At 35.1% G+C, this 18,518-nt stretch overlaps 1 protein-coding gene across 1 annotated transcript in view; it reads right to left on the reverse strand.

Annotated features, from left to right (window-relative positions):
• Positions 1-217: 217 nt before the first annotated feature.
• The window catches only part of SPOCK3 (SPARC (osteonectin), cwcv and kazal like domains proteoglycan 3), a 221,082-nt gene continuing 202,781 nt past the window's right edge, over positions 218-18,518 (reverse strand). Inside the window, exons 8-11 of the mRNA XM_069786532.1 lie at positions 11,220-11,441; positions 4,380-4,442; positions 2,989-3,126; positions 218-1,954 (exon numbers count right to left, since the gene is read on the reverse strand). Coding sequence (XP_069642633.1) covers positions 1,782-1,954; positions 2,989-3,126; positions 4,380-4,442; positions 11,220-11,441 — 596 coding nt within the window. The 3' untranslated portion in view covers positions 218-1,781. The remainder of the gene's footprint in view (positions 1,955-2,988; positions 3,127-4,379; positions 4,443-11,219; positions 11,442-18,518) is intronic.

Raw genomic sequence — 18,518 nt, forward strand, 5'->3', positions numbered from 1 at the left:
AGCCATAGAAAATTCAGGAAAATACAGAAAAATAAAAGCTCCCTATGGGTTATGCCTTAGTCAAAAATTCTTTACTGGAAATAAAACATTAATAAGTGGCTTTATACAAATAAATATATATTTTAATACGTGAAATGTATCTGAAACATGAATTCTTCCTGCTTCAAAATTTCAAAATATGCAAAAAGTCAAAATGATGGGCTATACTGGCCAAAGGTTGGTTACAAGAGTCTTTATTTTGCAAACTATACAGAAACAGTAAAAAAGAAAATGCATTATACTTTTCAATATTACATAGGGTAAACATTAAATTTAGTACTTAATGTGCAGAAATTAATTCAAATAAGAAACTGATTTTCCTTTTAATTAATGATGGGAAACCAGTGATCCAATTTTGAAATTATAGAACCTGTAGCATTACCTTATACAGGTCACGTCAATTTTATTGTGGGCAGAAAGCAATAGATATGATATGAACAAAGATGGTGGAGTCCCAAAATGTCTACACAATTAATTAACATGCTAACATAAATACAGTGATTAAAGTAATTTTCTCTACAGTCAAATCTTAAGTGCTACTCTACACAATAATTATAATCTAGTTCACATGGTAATTACATAACAATAGGAAAAAAATTAAAATAACCCATATTCTTCATTCCAGCAGCAGTACCTATACTGGTATTAATTTGGTAATTGGGTGTGCTTAGCTATTGCCTAACATCCTATACTGGTATGCATGCTAAAACCTCTCTATTTCTATTTTGCAAGGCACCTTTACAATACGCTTTCTAAGTTTCTGCACTAGTAACAGAAAACAACATGAATTAAGATAAAGATGCAAAACTACTTCCTGAATTAAGAAAATAAAAAGTATCATTATACATTTATTAAAAACTACCTTGGGGCAAGTGCCAATACTCTGAAATACAGTCATGTATAAAGGTAATATAATTTTAAGCAAATTTTTTCCCCATGTAAAATATTTTATGCTAATCTGATTAGAGAGAAATACAGAGAAACAACAAAGGGTGAAGCAAGGTTTGAGTAAATAATGATAAAGCCTGTATGACCTTGACGTGAACAAAAAAAACTTAAAAAAGGACAAGAAAACTTTAGAATTACAGAATTGGTGCTTGTCCATGCTACTGCTTTTGAAAAATCCTCTCAATAACCTAGCCATTTCCTAGTAAAAAAACATAACTATAAATGCAAACACAAAGGAGGACTTTGCTTTATTTTTCCCTCCTGATAATTTTTCTCCATACCTTTGGTTAATTAAAGGCTGGTGAGATCCTACTTGTGCACCAATGTTTTTCTACTGTAATACATTTTTGATTTATTAAATGGACAATTTGCAAAGCCCGCAGGGCCTAAAACACTGACAGAACTAAAGTTAAGTTACAGTATGTGTTCTGAAGAGGACATGCACAGTTCCAAGTAAGGGCCAGTACCTTTTCACCGGAGTTTTAAAGAGACTGGTTGTCTTTATAGTGTGTTTTGCACATTTATGTTTTCAGTAGCACATAACATTTCTTTCCTCAGGCTAGACTTCCAATGTGTTTTCTTCAGCGCAAAGGCATTTAAAAACTCAAAAGCACATAATATAATTATTTTTATTTAAACAAAACTAGTCTATGACTCCAGCTGCAATGTTTGAAATAATCATACAAAATATACACGTTTGTTAGAATCCTTTTGATCTTGGAGAGCAAAGGGATTTTATGAAATGTCATGTTGTGGATTTTAGAAAGGTACAATTCATGAACCCCCTAATATCATCAAATATATCCATCATGATCATCGTCATCATCAACATCATCATCTCCTTCATCTTCATCATCATCTTCAATTTCATCTTCATCATTCATTATTTCATCTTCATCATCTTCATCATCTGTCCATTCATGGAAATCGCCAGAGGCAAAATCACCTGAAGTCTCTAAATCAATAGCTAAAAAGGTATGATAGTTATAGAAAAGACACACAAGATACACTACATATTTATAGTATGATATACATAAGCATATAAAAGGCACACCAGAATTTTTAGTTTCAGGACAATTACTTATTTTAAACTATACAGCATGACTTAGAAATAAAACACAAATAATACAAAAATTTTTTTGTCCTACAAGAAAATCACTTCAATAGGGATTAATTTCTCAATGTTAACAAAGGAGACAAATTTTATGGATTTGTAGAAAGAACTGTAATGAGTGCCAGGAACAAGTGAAAGAGATTTAAGTCCAACTTACAGATGACAATAAGGACTACTGATAATATACACTGTCTATTGGTCAGTTCTTACATATTATCTTGAACTATCTAGAACTGTCCATTTATCTAGAAGGGATCCTGGATTAGATGGACAACAGGCATGAGCTTGCATGTCAAATATGGTGTTAAATTTACCCTTTGTTTCAGGCTATGTTCCTTTGTTGCAGAAGAAGTGGAAAGGAGTAATGTAGGACTTTTTTTTTTAAAAAGGAAAATTTTTTTTTGCCATTTTTTTGTATCTGGGGCATCAAAGAAAGGTGACATGGGAATTTTTGGAAGAAGTTGCACAGTGCTGCAGGGAAGGGAAAAATAAGGGAAGATTTAGGGTGCTAGGAACTTCTGGCAATTCCCTCAAATATAAATTGAAAAATATGTCAAACTGAATTCACTAGCATGCTGATTACCCAAAGGGATTTATTTCATCAAGCATTTTGGGGCTTGTCTAATGCTGCTTTAGATAATTAATTTTCCCTAGGTTTATATACACTATGCCAAGCACATATATGAGGTTTATTAATAGCTGACACAGTGATAGGAGTTGCAAAAAATAATGAAGTAATAACAATAAAAAATTATAATTTGTTATTTTTTGTTTCCAAATCCATGAGTTGGGTCCCACATCTGTTCTTACTGAAGAAATTTAATCTTGTTGGTAATCAAAGGGAATAACAACTCTAAACCAAATGCTACAAAGGCTTCTTAACTTACCACATTCTGCCACACCATTTGTTCTGGATCCTGTTACCTCATTACCGTATCTGTCAACACACCAGCACTGCCCTATGCTTCCATGGCACTGACTTGGTTTGTAATACCCATCTTCATCACATAAGGGGATGTACTGCCCTGTGATATATAAATATTGAATAAGAATATTAAAAACCGCCTCTTGGCCAATGTAACAATTATAGCAGAAAGTAACTTCCTTTTGCTTTTTCCTCATTCCAGACTTTACACTGGCTGGTTTACTACTACTAAATTCAGTTAAGCAGAAAATGACTGAATATATCAAATGTGGGAGGAAAAATAACACGTATCAGCCTTGGACTGATTTCAAGAAATAAAGTGACCAATCTCCCTTTAACTTTTTCATTGATCTTGTGATACATATTTCTTACTCCCTGAACATCTCAGTCAAGATCTTTGCTGTATTCTGGGGAAAAAGTTCAAATGTAGCACCCAGCCCTGAATGGGATGTTCTATAATCTGTGGAGTACAAACAAGTCTGAATAGTGAGGGCCAGGCTTCCTGGACTAACAAATTATCTGTTACAAGGCTTAGGAGCTATTCTTATTTAATATATATTTTACAATTCATTTAGTTATCTACTATTATTTAATTCCCCCACCAAAGAAGACAAATGCAGTGTAACACACTAATTTTATCAACAGCAAATGTAAAAAATGAATGAAATTTGCATTTATATGCAAAGTACCTAGTCAAATTAGGCTCTAAGCCAAAAGGATTCCCCACCAAGAGTACAAGAGACGCAATCAGGAACTTATTTTGTGAGTCAGTGACTTGCCCAAGGCTGAATAATCCACTGTTTTTCATTTGGAACAGAGACTTTTTGAAAGAAACATAAAAAGTAGACAAACCACTATGAACAAAACATTCATATGAAAGCATTTTGAAGTGTATGGTTGTTGTTAGAAATACAGTTGTAGCAGAAATACAGTTTTTACTACATGGGGCCAAGCCTTTTATTGCAGCTTTTATACAGTGGCTAACAGTAAAATGAAGATTTTACATTTCAGTAATATTGATACAATATAAACTGATTCAAGACAAAGATTTCAATTACTTAAAGAATATTATAGGTAAAGGATCAGCAGAGATACTAATTTAGGAGTGCCTTACACTGTCCCTTCTATAACTGTAAAAACGTACCTTCTATTAGGGTAATAAAACAGAGGTAATATCTTTTGGTAGGTAAGGTAATAAAACTAAGTTTAATAGCTTTCAAAAATTTCATAAATTTTGTTGCTGGAATTTACTGCGGTCTATCTTTGTTGGATTAATATTGATTTTATGTTGCTGTTTCACTAGGGTTATTTATGTAAGCAATAAAACCTTCAAAAGAATGATCTATGGCTCACCTAGGAGCTTCTTTCCTCCTTGCTGCTTCTGAATGTTGGCGAGTTCTGTCTGGCAAGGTGGGTCTAGAATGACATAAAAAATGTTAAACAGATTACACTGTATCTAGGAAAGAAAGCATATGACTAAGTTTTCACAGTTTGCTACATCCTAAGGTCACTCTAACTACTGACCTTAAGAAACACACGCATCCTGCATTAGTAGTCATGTTCTAAGCTCTGAAATAAAAGAATTACTGCACCTTGCTACAGCTCCAGAATTATGAATTAGAGCACCACCATGGATTTGTGCAGAAGGCCACTCCCAGTTAACCCAGCTGTAAGTAAGCATCTAGTCACTAGTCTGGAGGATTGAAGAATGCTAGACCAAAATAGTAACTCTATCACACCCTATTTTATCAGTCTACAGAAATCAGAGTGTGACTGTGAAGCTTGCCTCATGTATTAGTTAGAAACAGGATGGCTCTTTTAATTCTTTCCCTTTTGTTCTTGTTCAAGTTTCATATTTCATGTACTACACTAAGAAAATAAGAATTTTCTCCACTGAAGTCTGCAACTTGTGATTCTATTGCAACAATTTAAGACTGAATCCCATGGGTACAGAGCCTCATGTTCAGCAAACTGAGTTAAAAACAGTGGCTAAAATTTAGATGGCTTTAACAGGCAGAACAGGTATTAAAATTCAGTTTTGCATTCTTCAGAGTTATAGCTTACTCCAGTTCTAAATCATTTAATTTTCTACTGTCTATAAAAGCAAGTAACAGTATGCCCCATGAATGGGAAGGAAATAAGACGTGAATGTGTATACGTTACTGTTAAGTGAAAGAATCAAAGTCAACAAAGTACTAATCTCTGAACACTGATATTGCATACTACATTAGACCGTTAGCACAAAGGCATTTCTCACTCTGAATCCACAGCAGTATTACTGAGTTTACTCACATGTGTCTTCAGCTTATACCGTTCCCAGACAATATTCTGATAACATCTCACTAAAATCTCACATTCTATGAATATTAAATGTATTTTCCATTTTAGCAGACTCTGATTATTTAGAATACATCTTTGCCATGCAATTAACTCAAGGCTCCCTTCTGAAATATAGTGAAACTACTTCTTTTCCACGCGAACAGAAAAAAATCTTCTGAGCTAGTTTAAAGATGAGTAGGACTGGCCTAGCTTCTTGATGAAGCACACAGTTAGACCAGAACCCAGTCACTGTGTAGGGCAATGGGTAGGCAAAAATCACTTGAGTGGTGATAGTCCAAAGCAGCCTTTCCTGAATTCCTCCTAAAGGAAAACAAGAGTGCTCACCCTTTTAGCCGGCTGAGAGCAGCACAAGATGCACAAAGGAGTGCAGGAACAGCAAGAAGACATTATAATACATGGAGGTGCCTTTCTTGTAGAAATGTTCAAACTCTGATGACAAATGCCTAGATGAACTGGGGATCAAAAATATATTTCTGTTGAACACAGAGCCTCTTGGCTGCCACAGCCTAGATATACCAATAGGCCTTTGGTATTATTCACGAGCTCTTATCTAACAGAGTAAATAGAAACTGGAGGACAATAATAACCCCTGACTGACAGCAGGCTGTTAATTTCTCTTGGCTTTACACTTTAAATGCTTTTTACATATCCCATACTTTTAAAGAAGCTTATAAACAAGTGGTCTTGACTGGTGGGCCGGGTTTTCACACTAAATCTATAATGATTCTTTCTAGAGTGAAGGCCTCAAAAATAGGCTCTACTTTTAAAATACTGTTCACAGGAGTCTTAGTGCCAGAACAAATTTTCAAGAGATGTCTTTCCAGACAACCAAGCCATTTTCTGTGTGTGCTCTTGAAAACTACTGGGACATGACATCATTGGGGGGGTATTGGGTTTTAAGTATTTAGTCTTTGAGTATTTGCTGAGGCTATATGAAGTTTTACATTTCTTGTTGTAAGAGGTGCTTTGATGATGATCATGCTCACTATTATGCCAGAGATGTTCATTACCTTTCAGAACTAGGGTTTCTGTCTTTCCTGGTATTTAAAGACTTAAGCTCTTAACTGTACAACATTCTGAGGATCACTTATTTCTTAAACCAAAGGTATTTGCAATTGATCAGTAATCTAAAAAATTATAGTTATTTATGCATGCAAGTGCCACAGGCTAGAAGGATCTAGGATTGTGGTGGATTTGGCAGTGTTAGGTTAACAGTTGGACTTGATGATCTTAAAGGTCCTTTCCAACCTAAATGATTCTATTCTCTTCTATTCTATCTTTCAAAGAAGATGGCAAATATGCTGAAGGAGAAGAACTAGTCAAATAGGAAAAATACACATATTTTGTTCTGTGGAAAAAAATCCTAAATTAGAAACACAAAGTTGCACACATGAGCACTAACATGTGGAAATGTAAAAATTATGGACTATGCCTAAAGAAAAAAATCTTCATTTACAGCTATAAATCTTTGGTGGTATAATTACAAAAAGGAATTCCACTAACCAAAAGGTAACAAGGCAATATGAGAAAGTTACTTACCCAAAACTCTCTTCTTCTCAGAAGCTAGGTCTTCAAGATTCACACTTAAGCTTTGCTTCTCAGGATAAAAGCAGCAAAAACTCTTAACAATACTAAATCACTCTGGTGCTTAAAACTGTCAAAGAGAATGGCAGGCTAGAAGTTCAACCAATTCCTTTTGGTCCACAGCATATCCTTTTTCCTCTCTCCCCAAATCATAACGCTTCCCTCTTTATATTCCAGTTAGTTCCCGAGTTTGGAAAAGCTTTCTTTTAGATTTCTGAATTTATTTCAATAAAAAAAGCAGTGTCACTGGACCACTTTTGGGAGTCTTGAGCCAAGGAGAAGAAATTCCTTTACAAAAATCAGTGTGGTGGCTTCCTTTGAAATAGAAATGAATCTGACATCAGCCTTTCTGGTAATCTGAATACAAATAAGAGATCTAATCCTCTTCATCCTTAATTTACTTCCACAGATGTGGCAGGAATTGTCTGACAATATCACTGCATTGTTATGGGTGATTCATGAACCACTTAGCCATCCACAGTTCTTCAGTGATCGAAGTACTGATGTACACCAGAGTATCCCATGTTATTAATACTGGCCCTTGAGACATCAATATTCAGTTGTGTCAAGAGGTGCTGCAAAGCTAGTATGATTAAGCTTTGATTTACCACAAAGAGGCACATTAACAGAGCAATGGGAGTAAAACTGGTAGATTTGACAAAGAATGTCTAGGATTTTTAACAGATGTGCCACAAGGAGCTGCCACCCACACAGTGAACCTCCAGCTTTCACAGATTCTCCATCTTATTCAATTACAAAACAGTGATTTTCCATCTATCAGGTAGATAATATTTGGCAGACCACCTTAGCTTCTGGCACTGCAGATTAGGCTGCCATGTTGTGCCTTGCCTGTGCTTGGGTTCAAGTATTATAATTGTTCTTGGACAACCGAGGCTTGAACTTTAAGGATTTGAACCATCAATACTGAACTTCACGAAATCTTTCTGGGGACCTCAGTTACGTGTTAAGGCACTTTACACTTTTCTTTAGAACCATCTACAAATATATTTGAAGTCCTGCAATCTGAAAAGACTGATTAACAAATCACTACAATTATCATTATTCCGTAAGATGGACTACTTTTAAAGTCATAAAGATGTCTTCCAGCCTTGACAGACAGAAGAGCCTGTAAGAAAAAGCCATCTAGAAAAGTGCTGGACTAATAGATCCATGCAGAGGCCTGCAGTAAAGAAATACTTAGGTGCTAAGCATTAATATTCCCAGCAAAATTCAGTACTCTCCTACTCTAAAGCAGTGATGCAACAAAACCAAGGGTGTAATAATGATGAAATACTGGCAGAAAGAAATTCAACCTGTAAAAAGGCTAACACTGCAAGTGCCTCAGCATTTAGATAAGCACTAAAGAGTTAAGCTAGCATCAAACAACTAAGAAAGTAAGTTCAGAAGATGAGCACTGAAGCACTTGCATGAATTGTAGTTGAAACTAGAGGCCAAAGTGTACAGGAAGACTTGCAAAGAGCACTGGAAAAGTGCAGATTTTGAAGTATTGCAGAAATGCATTACAGTGTCTTGGATGTATCTCAGAAATACCAAACTACACTTAAAGCAGAATAAGGCCAAGACAAAATGCAATAAGCACCACTGAGCCGTACGTAAGTGTTTAAGCATTAGTCATGGCAGGACAGATCTTTTTCTGAGCCACAAACATCTGACTTAAGTATTCATAAGAAGTTGCTTGTATTGACTAGAAGTTGTGAGTAATGTGCAGTAATGGGTCTAGTGTACTGTAATACATCATGACAGAACTCAAGCAGAAAGAAAGAATGAGAAGAGTTGCAAGTACTTGTCTGATCTTGGCAGTCTTGAACTGTGAAGCTAAGATCAAAGAGCAAGAGGGCTTCTCAGATAACGACTCAAGCAAATACTATGTATTTTACAAAAGCACAATGGAATTTCTATCCCAGTATGATACACATTGTTGACTAAATTTTGTATTCACTTCGAACATTGTTAATCAACAGCAGTGCCGTAAAACTGTAGATCTGCCCAGAAAACACCTACTAAGCTCAATGAATAGAGAGTGCTGTCTACATGGCTTGAAGCATTCTGTTAATATCAACTTATTTTAGTAAACATCAGAAAGAAGCCACTGAATTTCTCTACCTAGCCATCTCTTTGCTATTAATAGTAAAGTTCTAGTTAAAGATCTTATTTACATTGTTCAATCAAGTAAAACATAACCAAGCATAAACATATTACAAGGTTTAGCATACCACTGCAAATTATGAATAGAGAATTCAGTGGGTCACTAATACACTAGGCAGTTAGCACTCAGATAGTTGTGCAAGACCTAATAATAAGATGTGACCAAAGAATACTACAAGCTTTTTTTCCTCCTTACATCTTCAAAAAAGAAGGAGACCATAGATTTTGTTGGCAGTGTTAATTTGGAGGGATAGAGTGCATGTTCAATGTGCAAGGATTGCCAAAACTCAGATTTCACCTCATTTACAAAGTTGAGGATACAACTTTTTTTGCTATATGCTCAAACACACTGTGGTATCACAAGCTATCTAATCTGTTTTAAATCAGCACCTTATCACACCACCATGGTCAAGACAGTGAGGAAACTGGTGAAAAAGGAAGAAAAGCTTGATGATATTGGATTCTTCAATGGGGAGAATCAGTGTCACTGAAAGCTGGATCCCAGATTTTCAGCCTACAGGGTACCATTAATATAGTTCACCAGTGTTTAGATAACTCTTTATGATACCATCCTTGGGTTCTAGCAGTACACTGAGCAAATACTTTAGACAAACAGAATTTATAGCCTATAGAATGCAAAACTACTTGAAACTAATCTGTGGAAGTGCTTTCTTAATCTCCTGGTTATGCTCTACACAACTTATATGAAATCGGTAGAAGAGCCTTGGACCATACTAGGCCACATGTTATGTGTTGTACTTTCTCTGAGAATTGAAAAGAATTATGCTGCCCTCCAAAGAGTTAGGGTGTTTATATATTAAGCTGAAATGATTGTGATGGTGTTTTTTTATTTTGAAGACAACCAAACAAAACATGTTATGCTCTTTACTTTAAGAACTACTTTACTTCTGGGATGGGTTATTTTTCATTTGCTAATTTTGTTAGCAGTACATGCATGCTTATACAAATAAAAGCCAAAATATTGTTCTACTGTAAAACAAACAAGGTGTTTTGAAAGATTAAATGTTAACTTTTTAACTAAAGTTACCAAAGAAAAGAAGTCTGCTATTTAATATGTATCTACAGAAGTACAGCTTTATTTTTGTTCAGATTTACATCTGGCAGATGTGGCATGAATCTTTATTTCCACAGAAATCAGAGTCAAACCATAGATGCTGCGTGCTAATGGGAATTTATCAGGAGAGTTTTAAGGGCACAACTGAGATTTAAAAACTGATATTAAAATTTTCAAAATGGCTGAACTTTGCGAACTTTTCACCAAATCAGTCTTATCTCCTCTGCTGGCAGTAGAAATTTGGACCCTGGCTGCTATTTATCCCTTTGAAAATCTCCCTTATGTTAGTAAGAAAAATGAAGGGGCAATTCTGTCCAGTTTCAGCCAATATTTAATAAGTAAATTCTTTGATTCATTACAACTAGTTTGATTATATAATTTATGTGATGTCTCACCTAGATCTAAAATTGTTATATGATCCTCAGGAAAATAATGCTTAAGGTTGTGTTTATTTGTTTAACGAAATCACATCAGGACATTAACAAGAGATTCATCTAGACAGTAAAAATCAATTGGTTTTAAATTCAAATGACTGGAAATAACTTTATCCATAATGTTCATTCAGTTATTTTAATAGGCTCACAAAATGGAACATTAAGATGCCCTACTTCAGCAATAAAAAAGTTTATTTTATAATGTAGGTGAAGTAGATTGGGAAAGAAATAATTTAAGTAATTTTGTTCTTTATTTTGGTCTCTTTCCTCTGCATACTTACTGGAAGTTGGCATGAGAAACAATATTGCTGTAAAAGCATTAGCCACTCTTTTGAACTTTATTTAGAATCTTTGAATTTCTAGCAAGCCTTTCCATTTAGCTTGGGTTGTTTCTTTGGGTTTTTTTCCTGTTTGTTTTTTTTTTTTTTAACTTCATTTTAGGTATTCACAATAGGTCAAAAACCTTAGCACAAATTCACGGTACAACATTTAAGAGTCTGTAGTTCACTGTAATCTTCTTACTATGTTAAAAAAAGATAAAGCACTACAAAAAAGGTCAATCATATACATATGCAGGTTGTTCTCATCTTTTACCTTGCTGTCTTTGGAAGCAGTAGCACCACTCATTGTTTGATATCAAACTGTCCTTGTATGTGTCACAAGAATTGAAGAACGCCCTGGTGCATGGCTCATTCTTGTCAAGATAAATGCTTCCAAGTTCTGACTGGTCCAACAACAGGTCATAGTTCGTATCAAGCCTGTTAAACATCCAGCCAAGGGAGTCTTTGCAAATTGGCAAAATGCTGGTATCAAATCCTAAGAGGAAAAAAAAATAATTAAAAAATCGTGTATCAGGAAAGATCTAGCAGCTGCTGAGCTCAGCCACCACAAAAGAATGCTGCATCATGGCAACTGCTCCAGCAGTACATAGCTACAGTACGTAAACAGTGTATGCTATTGAAGTACTATGTATAAATTATATGTCAGCTTCATTTTAAAAAATCATTAAATTAACCTGCTAAAAAAATTAATCCCACCATCAGTCTCAAAGCATTTAGAAATATGAGTTTTCTTGTCAAACATTATACCTATAGCACACACAGTATAATAAATGTTCTACATTGATTTCCTAGAAAATAATTCTGTTGAGGAATTTTAGTGATATTATAAATCAGGAAGGTGAAGCTTAAGTGGTTTTGCAATGTTTACAGAACTAAGAAGAGAATAAATTCCACGTAACTTGTTGGAGTCCATTTTTTTTCTTCCTGTAACATATATTCAATTCTATGAAAAAGGAACACAATACTCAGCCTCAGCAATGCCTTGGAAGTTATGATATTTTATCTTTACCTGAAATACTTTATATCTTGGAGGAGGCCATGGAAAAGATGATTGCTAAGAGCAGCTGGCTGCCAGTATCAGAGCTACTAATAGAGCTTACATCTTCCTAAATTGTTGCTTGGAAAAAGGGCCATCAGGAACAGGCTGAGTTAATTATTCCTGTAGCCAGAGGTCAGACCTCATGTTTGTTTTTCCTGCATCAACTGTAAAGTACATGCAGACTTTCATATGGACATGGATGAGAAATTCAGAAACTGCTAGGCCTCTTGCCTATGTAGAAGATGTGAGCTGCATTTGATACACACACGCATTTTTTCCTGTTCATGTGCTATGGGTTGTACCACAGGCTTATGGTGCATGTGGCTAGGCAGTTGAGTATACAACCTAATACAGAACAAGGTTTAGTGCTACTAAATACTATTCTTCTAAAAACTTTTTAGCTAAAACTGAGCACTGGAAAAATGAGATTCATGAATATGGCTATAGAAAAGTTGACATAAGAGCACACAGGAATTCCCAGTTTCTACTGCTGTTAAAATCAAGCCTGCCTGCCTTAGCTGTTGTTCTGAAAACAATAATCTGGAAAGTGTTTCTTTACTGTTAAAACAGGTCAACATGGATAACTTAGTAATCAAGATTTAGAAATTAGTAGATTTTCCTTTAGATACATATAATGTGGAAATATCCATGCTATGGTAGAACAACCATTTCGGAAAGGAAAAGAAAACTGGTAACACCAAAAACTCCCCATGGAAGTCAGACAACCACATAAACTCCCCCTCCCCAGAAATCCTAAATTAACTATGACTTTTTATCAGGGCAGCCTCACTTTTTCTTGCTCCCTGTTGATCTGTCACATTCATTATTATTTCTGCTTGACAGAAAGAAAAAAGCAAAAAAATAAAGTAAGCCATTTGATATTTATGAAATTTTTTGATGTGTTCAACACAAAAACGTAGCCAGGCATTCAACTAATGGTGTCTCTTTTCCTTCTTCTCCAGCCCCTAATAAAACATCAAGACAAAACAACTTATTTCTTTTGTGGATTAGGAAGAGCAGAGAGAGACAGGACCTGACTGAATGAATAAGGATATGTTATAGGAGATATGTTATAGCAGATATGTTATTCAACTTTATTGGTAAGAGATATAAAAATTATTTAACAGGTGTTTCTGATTTGAAAAATTCTGGAAGGTTCCACCACCTTAAAACATTTTGTCTAAGGATGAATGTTCAGTATAACTTTATTTACCTCTAAGGCTCTGTTCCTGACAGCCTCTTAACACTTCCCAGGTACTTCTCTTTTGCCTGCTAGTCCTGCTTTTAGCTAGAGATCCTCATCAAGACCTTGGATTCAGAAAAGGGTTGATGTGATACATACTGTTTCCTATCCTGCCTTTTGTGTACCTGCATGAAGGGAGTAATTGTTCTTGTGCCCACAAAATTTTTCTGAATTTGGCATTTTGCCCAGCTCACCAAACTGTAAGACAAGTTGCAGAAAAACAGCAACCATGAGGAGACAGATTTTAATGAATAAGATGCCAGCTAGAAGTGAATGTAAAATAAAAGCCCTTTAAAGGTGTATTCAGGGACAGATCTTGTGGGCAAAGTAGATCATTGTAGCTAATACATCTGCATGTGGAATTTTAAGCCTAAATTTATTGAAAGAGGCATCACTTTCAAGCTTGGGACAAAGTATTTTTAAATTAGAATTTGTGGTCCATGCTGGAAAACTCACATCATTAAGTACTCTGTATTTTAGGACACTAGAAGCTAGTATTATGTATTTAATAAACTCTACTAAGGAAAAAGGAAAAACCCCCAAACACCTGCTTATTTTATTTCTCTCAGCCAGTTTCAAATTTTACTCTAAATAGAAATAAATTTACCTGAAGAATAGTGAAAGACCACTGAACATTTCAAAGGTTTTATGCATCATTAAATTAAAGTTGGAATGATATTATATAACTGCAGATGATTTTATCCCCATTTTTTTTTCTTGATTCCCCAGGCATTAGCTTGTGAATTGAGTTCATCCTCTATTCCCATTTCTCAATTTTTTCTCACTTCTTTCTATATAGCTTTTAGATTTTTAAAAAGTGTGTCTAACAGTGATGTCCCACTGGATTTTTATCTATTACATTTGTCCTACTTAAGGACAGAGCTTGAAATTAAAACATTTGCATTGGAGTCAGCCAGCAATATCATTAAAACCCAGATGATTTTATTACAAATCACTGATATCAACAGGAAAACACCAGAAAAATGTTATTATGTTCTAATGTTTTCTATAAATCAAGTTAAAGTTCAACATAACTGTGGTTTAGTATTTAAATACAGAGTTTGAAGTCTGGTATTTATGATATACACTTCCTAGTAAACAGAAATATATTACAACTGGCACATCAGAATTAATAAACCTACTTCAAACAATACTATCTCATATAAGAAACTTTTTTTGTTATTTCCAAGTCTGAAAAATAAAGTTGACATATATTAAAGCTGTCACAACCTATCTATTAAATAGCATCATATACTGGAGAAAAAGCACTGTGGGTCATGAGGTCTAGCTTTCTACTAAATAATGGTCTGATGTAATATTTTCAAAAACTATCATGCTTTTTACCTGGAAAGTAGTTTATGTTTCTTTTTTTCAGAATTTGCTTCTGAAGTAGTTTGCATTTTTATTTACAGTCCAGGTATATTTGTTGTTGTTTTTACTATTTTTTTTAGTTCTTTCTCTTCTCTGGTATTTACAATTTTAGTGTTTTAAATACAGAAAATCACGTATCTTCTTAGTTTTCATTTGGCTTGTTTCACCAAGCCAAACTCTTTCATGACCATCAGTCACAAATCGCTGAAGTATTTTAGAGGTAAGCCAGGCACATGTTTACAGAGACAAAAGCAGCTTTGTTTGATCTAAAATGGAGCAGTCCACCTCCTCCAGAACTGCTACGCCACATAAAGATCATCACCTCAGTTCCATGATTGTATTATAAACCCTTAAGAGGTTACTGTTGTAAAGGGAAATTCTTCGTTCAATTTTATGGAACCTTTAAGGAACTGTCTAAACTTAAGATTATGGGAAGTGCTTTCTCTGTGCAATGACTTTCTTCCTCTACCGTAATATTGATAAAATAATACAGATGTCACTCTTGAAGGTGATATAATTAAGAAAGAGAGTCAGGAAAGCACTTAAGTACATACCTAGAGTTTAACATCTGCTAACATGGTTTGACACATGAGGGGGTCACGTCATACAGAACTAGGAATCACAAAATCACCAGGTGACCTAGAACCAGGAAATTAACTGCCCAAATCACAGACTACAGATATTATCACTTTGACTACCAACCAGAATGCTGTTCTTCGACATTTTTCACAGTTGTGACACAAAACAAAAAGCAGAAGGTAAAGGGGGAAAATTAGTATAGTTGAAGGATGGTAATTTATTCTTGATTAAGTACTGGGGCATTAGAATGAGGGGAGCAAAAATTGCTGCTCATATGTCTACATCATGAAAGAAGATTTTCTCTTTCTCTCATTTTAACCACTTATTTGAAATCTATTTCCATATACCATAATGAAATGAGCTTTTATGCAGCTATTTCTGAACATTGTCTAGAAAAATGTGAAGTACCAGCTTAAGCTCTTTTCCTCAGTCAAAACAATCCCAAGGGAAATATTATTGAGAAATATTCCCCTCCTCTATGGCTTACACACTAGCATTCAAAACATTTCCTCAAAAGGAAACCAACTGAAATGCTCCTCTGTTTCTGTATTATTTCTCAGGGGAGAATCTCAACTCTTAGTAAATATAATCTGCTTTTCAAGGTAAAACTATTGTTTGCCTGCTTATTAAGCTCATAAGTAATAAATCCTTGCATACATTGAGGAAGATAGCTTTTGACATTATGTGGAAATCAAAACAGCATACATACATATGGCTCACATAATGCATTATATAAAACTGTTTATCTAATATGCCAAGAGAAGTAAACTGCATGATTCTTTCCAATACCAGTATACTGTCCAGTACAGTAAAAGACACTGACAAATCATACACGTGAATAAACACACATGCACTCTGCTAGAGTCCTGCCTGCCATCTAGACCATGGTTTTTACTTGTTCAGCGTGCAAGCCGCATAGCAAGAGGGTTTTCACTTGTGATGGATTTGTCTAGTATTTTGGCTATCAGAAAATCTTCAGTTAACAGCATCTCACAGCTGGGGCTGACCATGTACAAGCTGGAAACAAGTTTTCCTTCCTAATGTAGTTTTATCAGGAGAGACCTGAGCAGGAATGACTAAAGAGAGGACTAAGCAGACGTGAATGCTTTCTGTCATATTTGCTGTTCACAAAAGAGCTGATCTAGGTGAGATTCATCTGGCTCCATACTAGCCCAAGAAGGAAACAGCATTAGGCATAACGTTCTCTGTCACCCGTCTAAAGTTGTACTATATTCCTGCTCACTATGATTACATAGATCAGAGCGGAGCCTGGGTTAGGGCAAGACATGGGGAAGGTACCAAAGGTCTTACAATAAACCTCAGAGAACTGGTTCTCATTTTACAGAAAAAGGTACAAGGGAAAGAAATTAAGCACAGCTGCAATATTCCTTGAACACCTGTGAAACATTGCATCCTGAAGTCTCTCCTTTTCCAGAACGTGTTTTAGAGAATTTTAGGGGCGGGGGAGGTGGTGAGTGAATCAAGATGAATCCTGTTGCTGGAGGCTACCAGTTTGCTGATAGATTGACAGTTCAGATGAAATGTATTCTGTGGGACACCAGACTGACCATTTTATTAACAGGAGTCACTGTTAAAGAAAAGTAGAAGATACGTGAAGAGGGAGAAATAGAATAAAATGCTACAATAAACGTCTGCATATGTTACATTGTGTATAAGGATAATTCTGTACAAAAGATTGAGTCCAAACAAACTTCAGTCAACAGTACTGATTTAGTTGATTCAAGGTCTTAATTCTAAGTAAAGATGGATTAATTTAAAATTCTTGCTCAGAATTACTTCTAGGCTGGATTTCTTCTTCAAGATTCTTGTGTTAAGGATGCCTGGGTTTACACAACGTTACACATGCAGAAAGTAATTGGAAGAATGTTTCCAGCAAACTAGAACTATCATTCAGGTTGCCAGCCTGTACAGCCTTGTGGTACAGCTTACAGGACATTTTCTGAGATAATCTCAGGAAGTAGCCAAATTCTCAGGCAGTCAGCATTTTCAAGACATCAAAAATGATGTTTAAAACGGCAATTCTTTTTATCTCTAATAACTATACAATGACTGTATGGGAGAGGACTGACAGGAGTAAGCAGAAACTTACTGTGTTCTGCTTGCAAGTTCTGTCTGTACGTCAGGGTTTCCAAATATGCTTCAGCAATGAAGATCAGGGAAATTTAATTTATCTCTGCATAATGTCAGCTGTGTCTCTTCATCAATAAGGAACTCAGGATAGTCAGAATTAAGTAAAAACCTCCAAGCAAAAATCTGAAATTGTTTATTTTATTTACCCTTTTCTATACAAAATTGGTCTTTTCCTGCTGCGTGTTTGTAAGGGTATTTGGCAATTTTAGTGTAATAATATCTCACCATGCTACTTCTAGACAAGCCAATTATAAGTAATTTTCTTTCGGACTTCTTGTATTTTTCTGTTATTTTCAAAATTGTTAGTGTATTAGACTCCAAATAATCAGACTAGTCCCAAGCCATAAGAAGATTCTCTATTACCTTTGGCCTCTGGTCTTTCATCTTCTAACATGACAAGGTACACAAGTATCCTTCAGAAATAGACTGCCTGTTAGTAGAAATATTTGTGGGACTACAGTATTTTTTGTGCTTTGCATTTGATACATTCATTGCCTAGAGTTTTATCATACAAAATTAATACAGAAATAGAACAAATATTTTAAAAGACTTTAAACTGGTACATAAAATCTCACTTAATTTTTCAACTCCTTATTTCCCCATCCACAAGGCAATAATAATAATGGGGTATTATTGTAGTATGGGGGTAAAGTATCCTTTTCCCCTTTGTGTCATCTATTTAGACCATAAATGGCCTGAGGACAAGATTTAAGTGTTTATATAGCATTTATAGTAATGATACTTCCAGATACATGCAATCTGAATACATCTGGACACAAAAGGGATTTTGGAAATAAAACCCTATTAATTATTTGAAATATTCTAGTCTGCATTACTAATAAGATTCAGCTTTGGAAAAAAGTGTCAGGTGAACAAAATTATGCAACTCTTGTAAAAACACAACAATGTAGGCACCTTACATTTTTAACTTGTTACCAGCATATTGATGGCTCTAGCAGAACAACTTAAACACTACTGTTTGGTTTGTTTAGAAATAATATTAATGATCGTACAGTTCAACGTGGACTATTTAATAGCCGGAACAACTCTGAAAAGCACCAGCAAGGCACTATAAACTTGCACCACATCTACCTTGGTCAGATGGACTGTGCCCAAGCCTTTTAATAAATCCTGTCCCAAGTGCCACCAGAGAGACTGAAATATGAAGA

The sequence above is a fragment of the Haliaeetus albicilla genome, chromosome 1, assembly GCF_947461875.1.
Source record: "Haliaeetus albicilla chromosome 1, bHalAlb1.1, whole genome shotgun sequence".
Taxonomy (NCBI): domain Eukaryota; kingdom Metazoa; phylum Chordata; class Aves; order Accipitriformes; family Accipitridae; genus Haliaeetus; species Haliaeetus albicilla.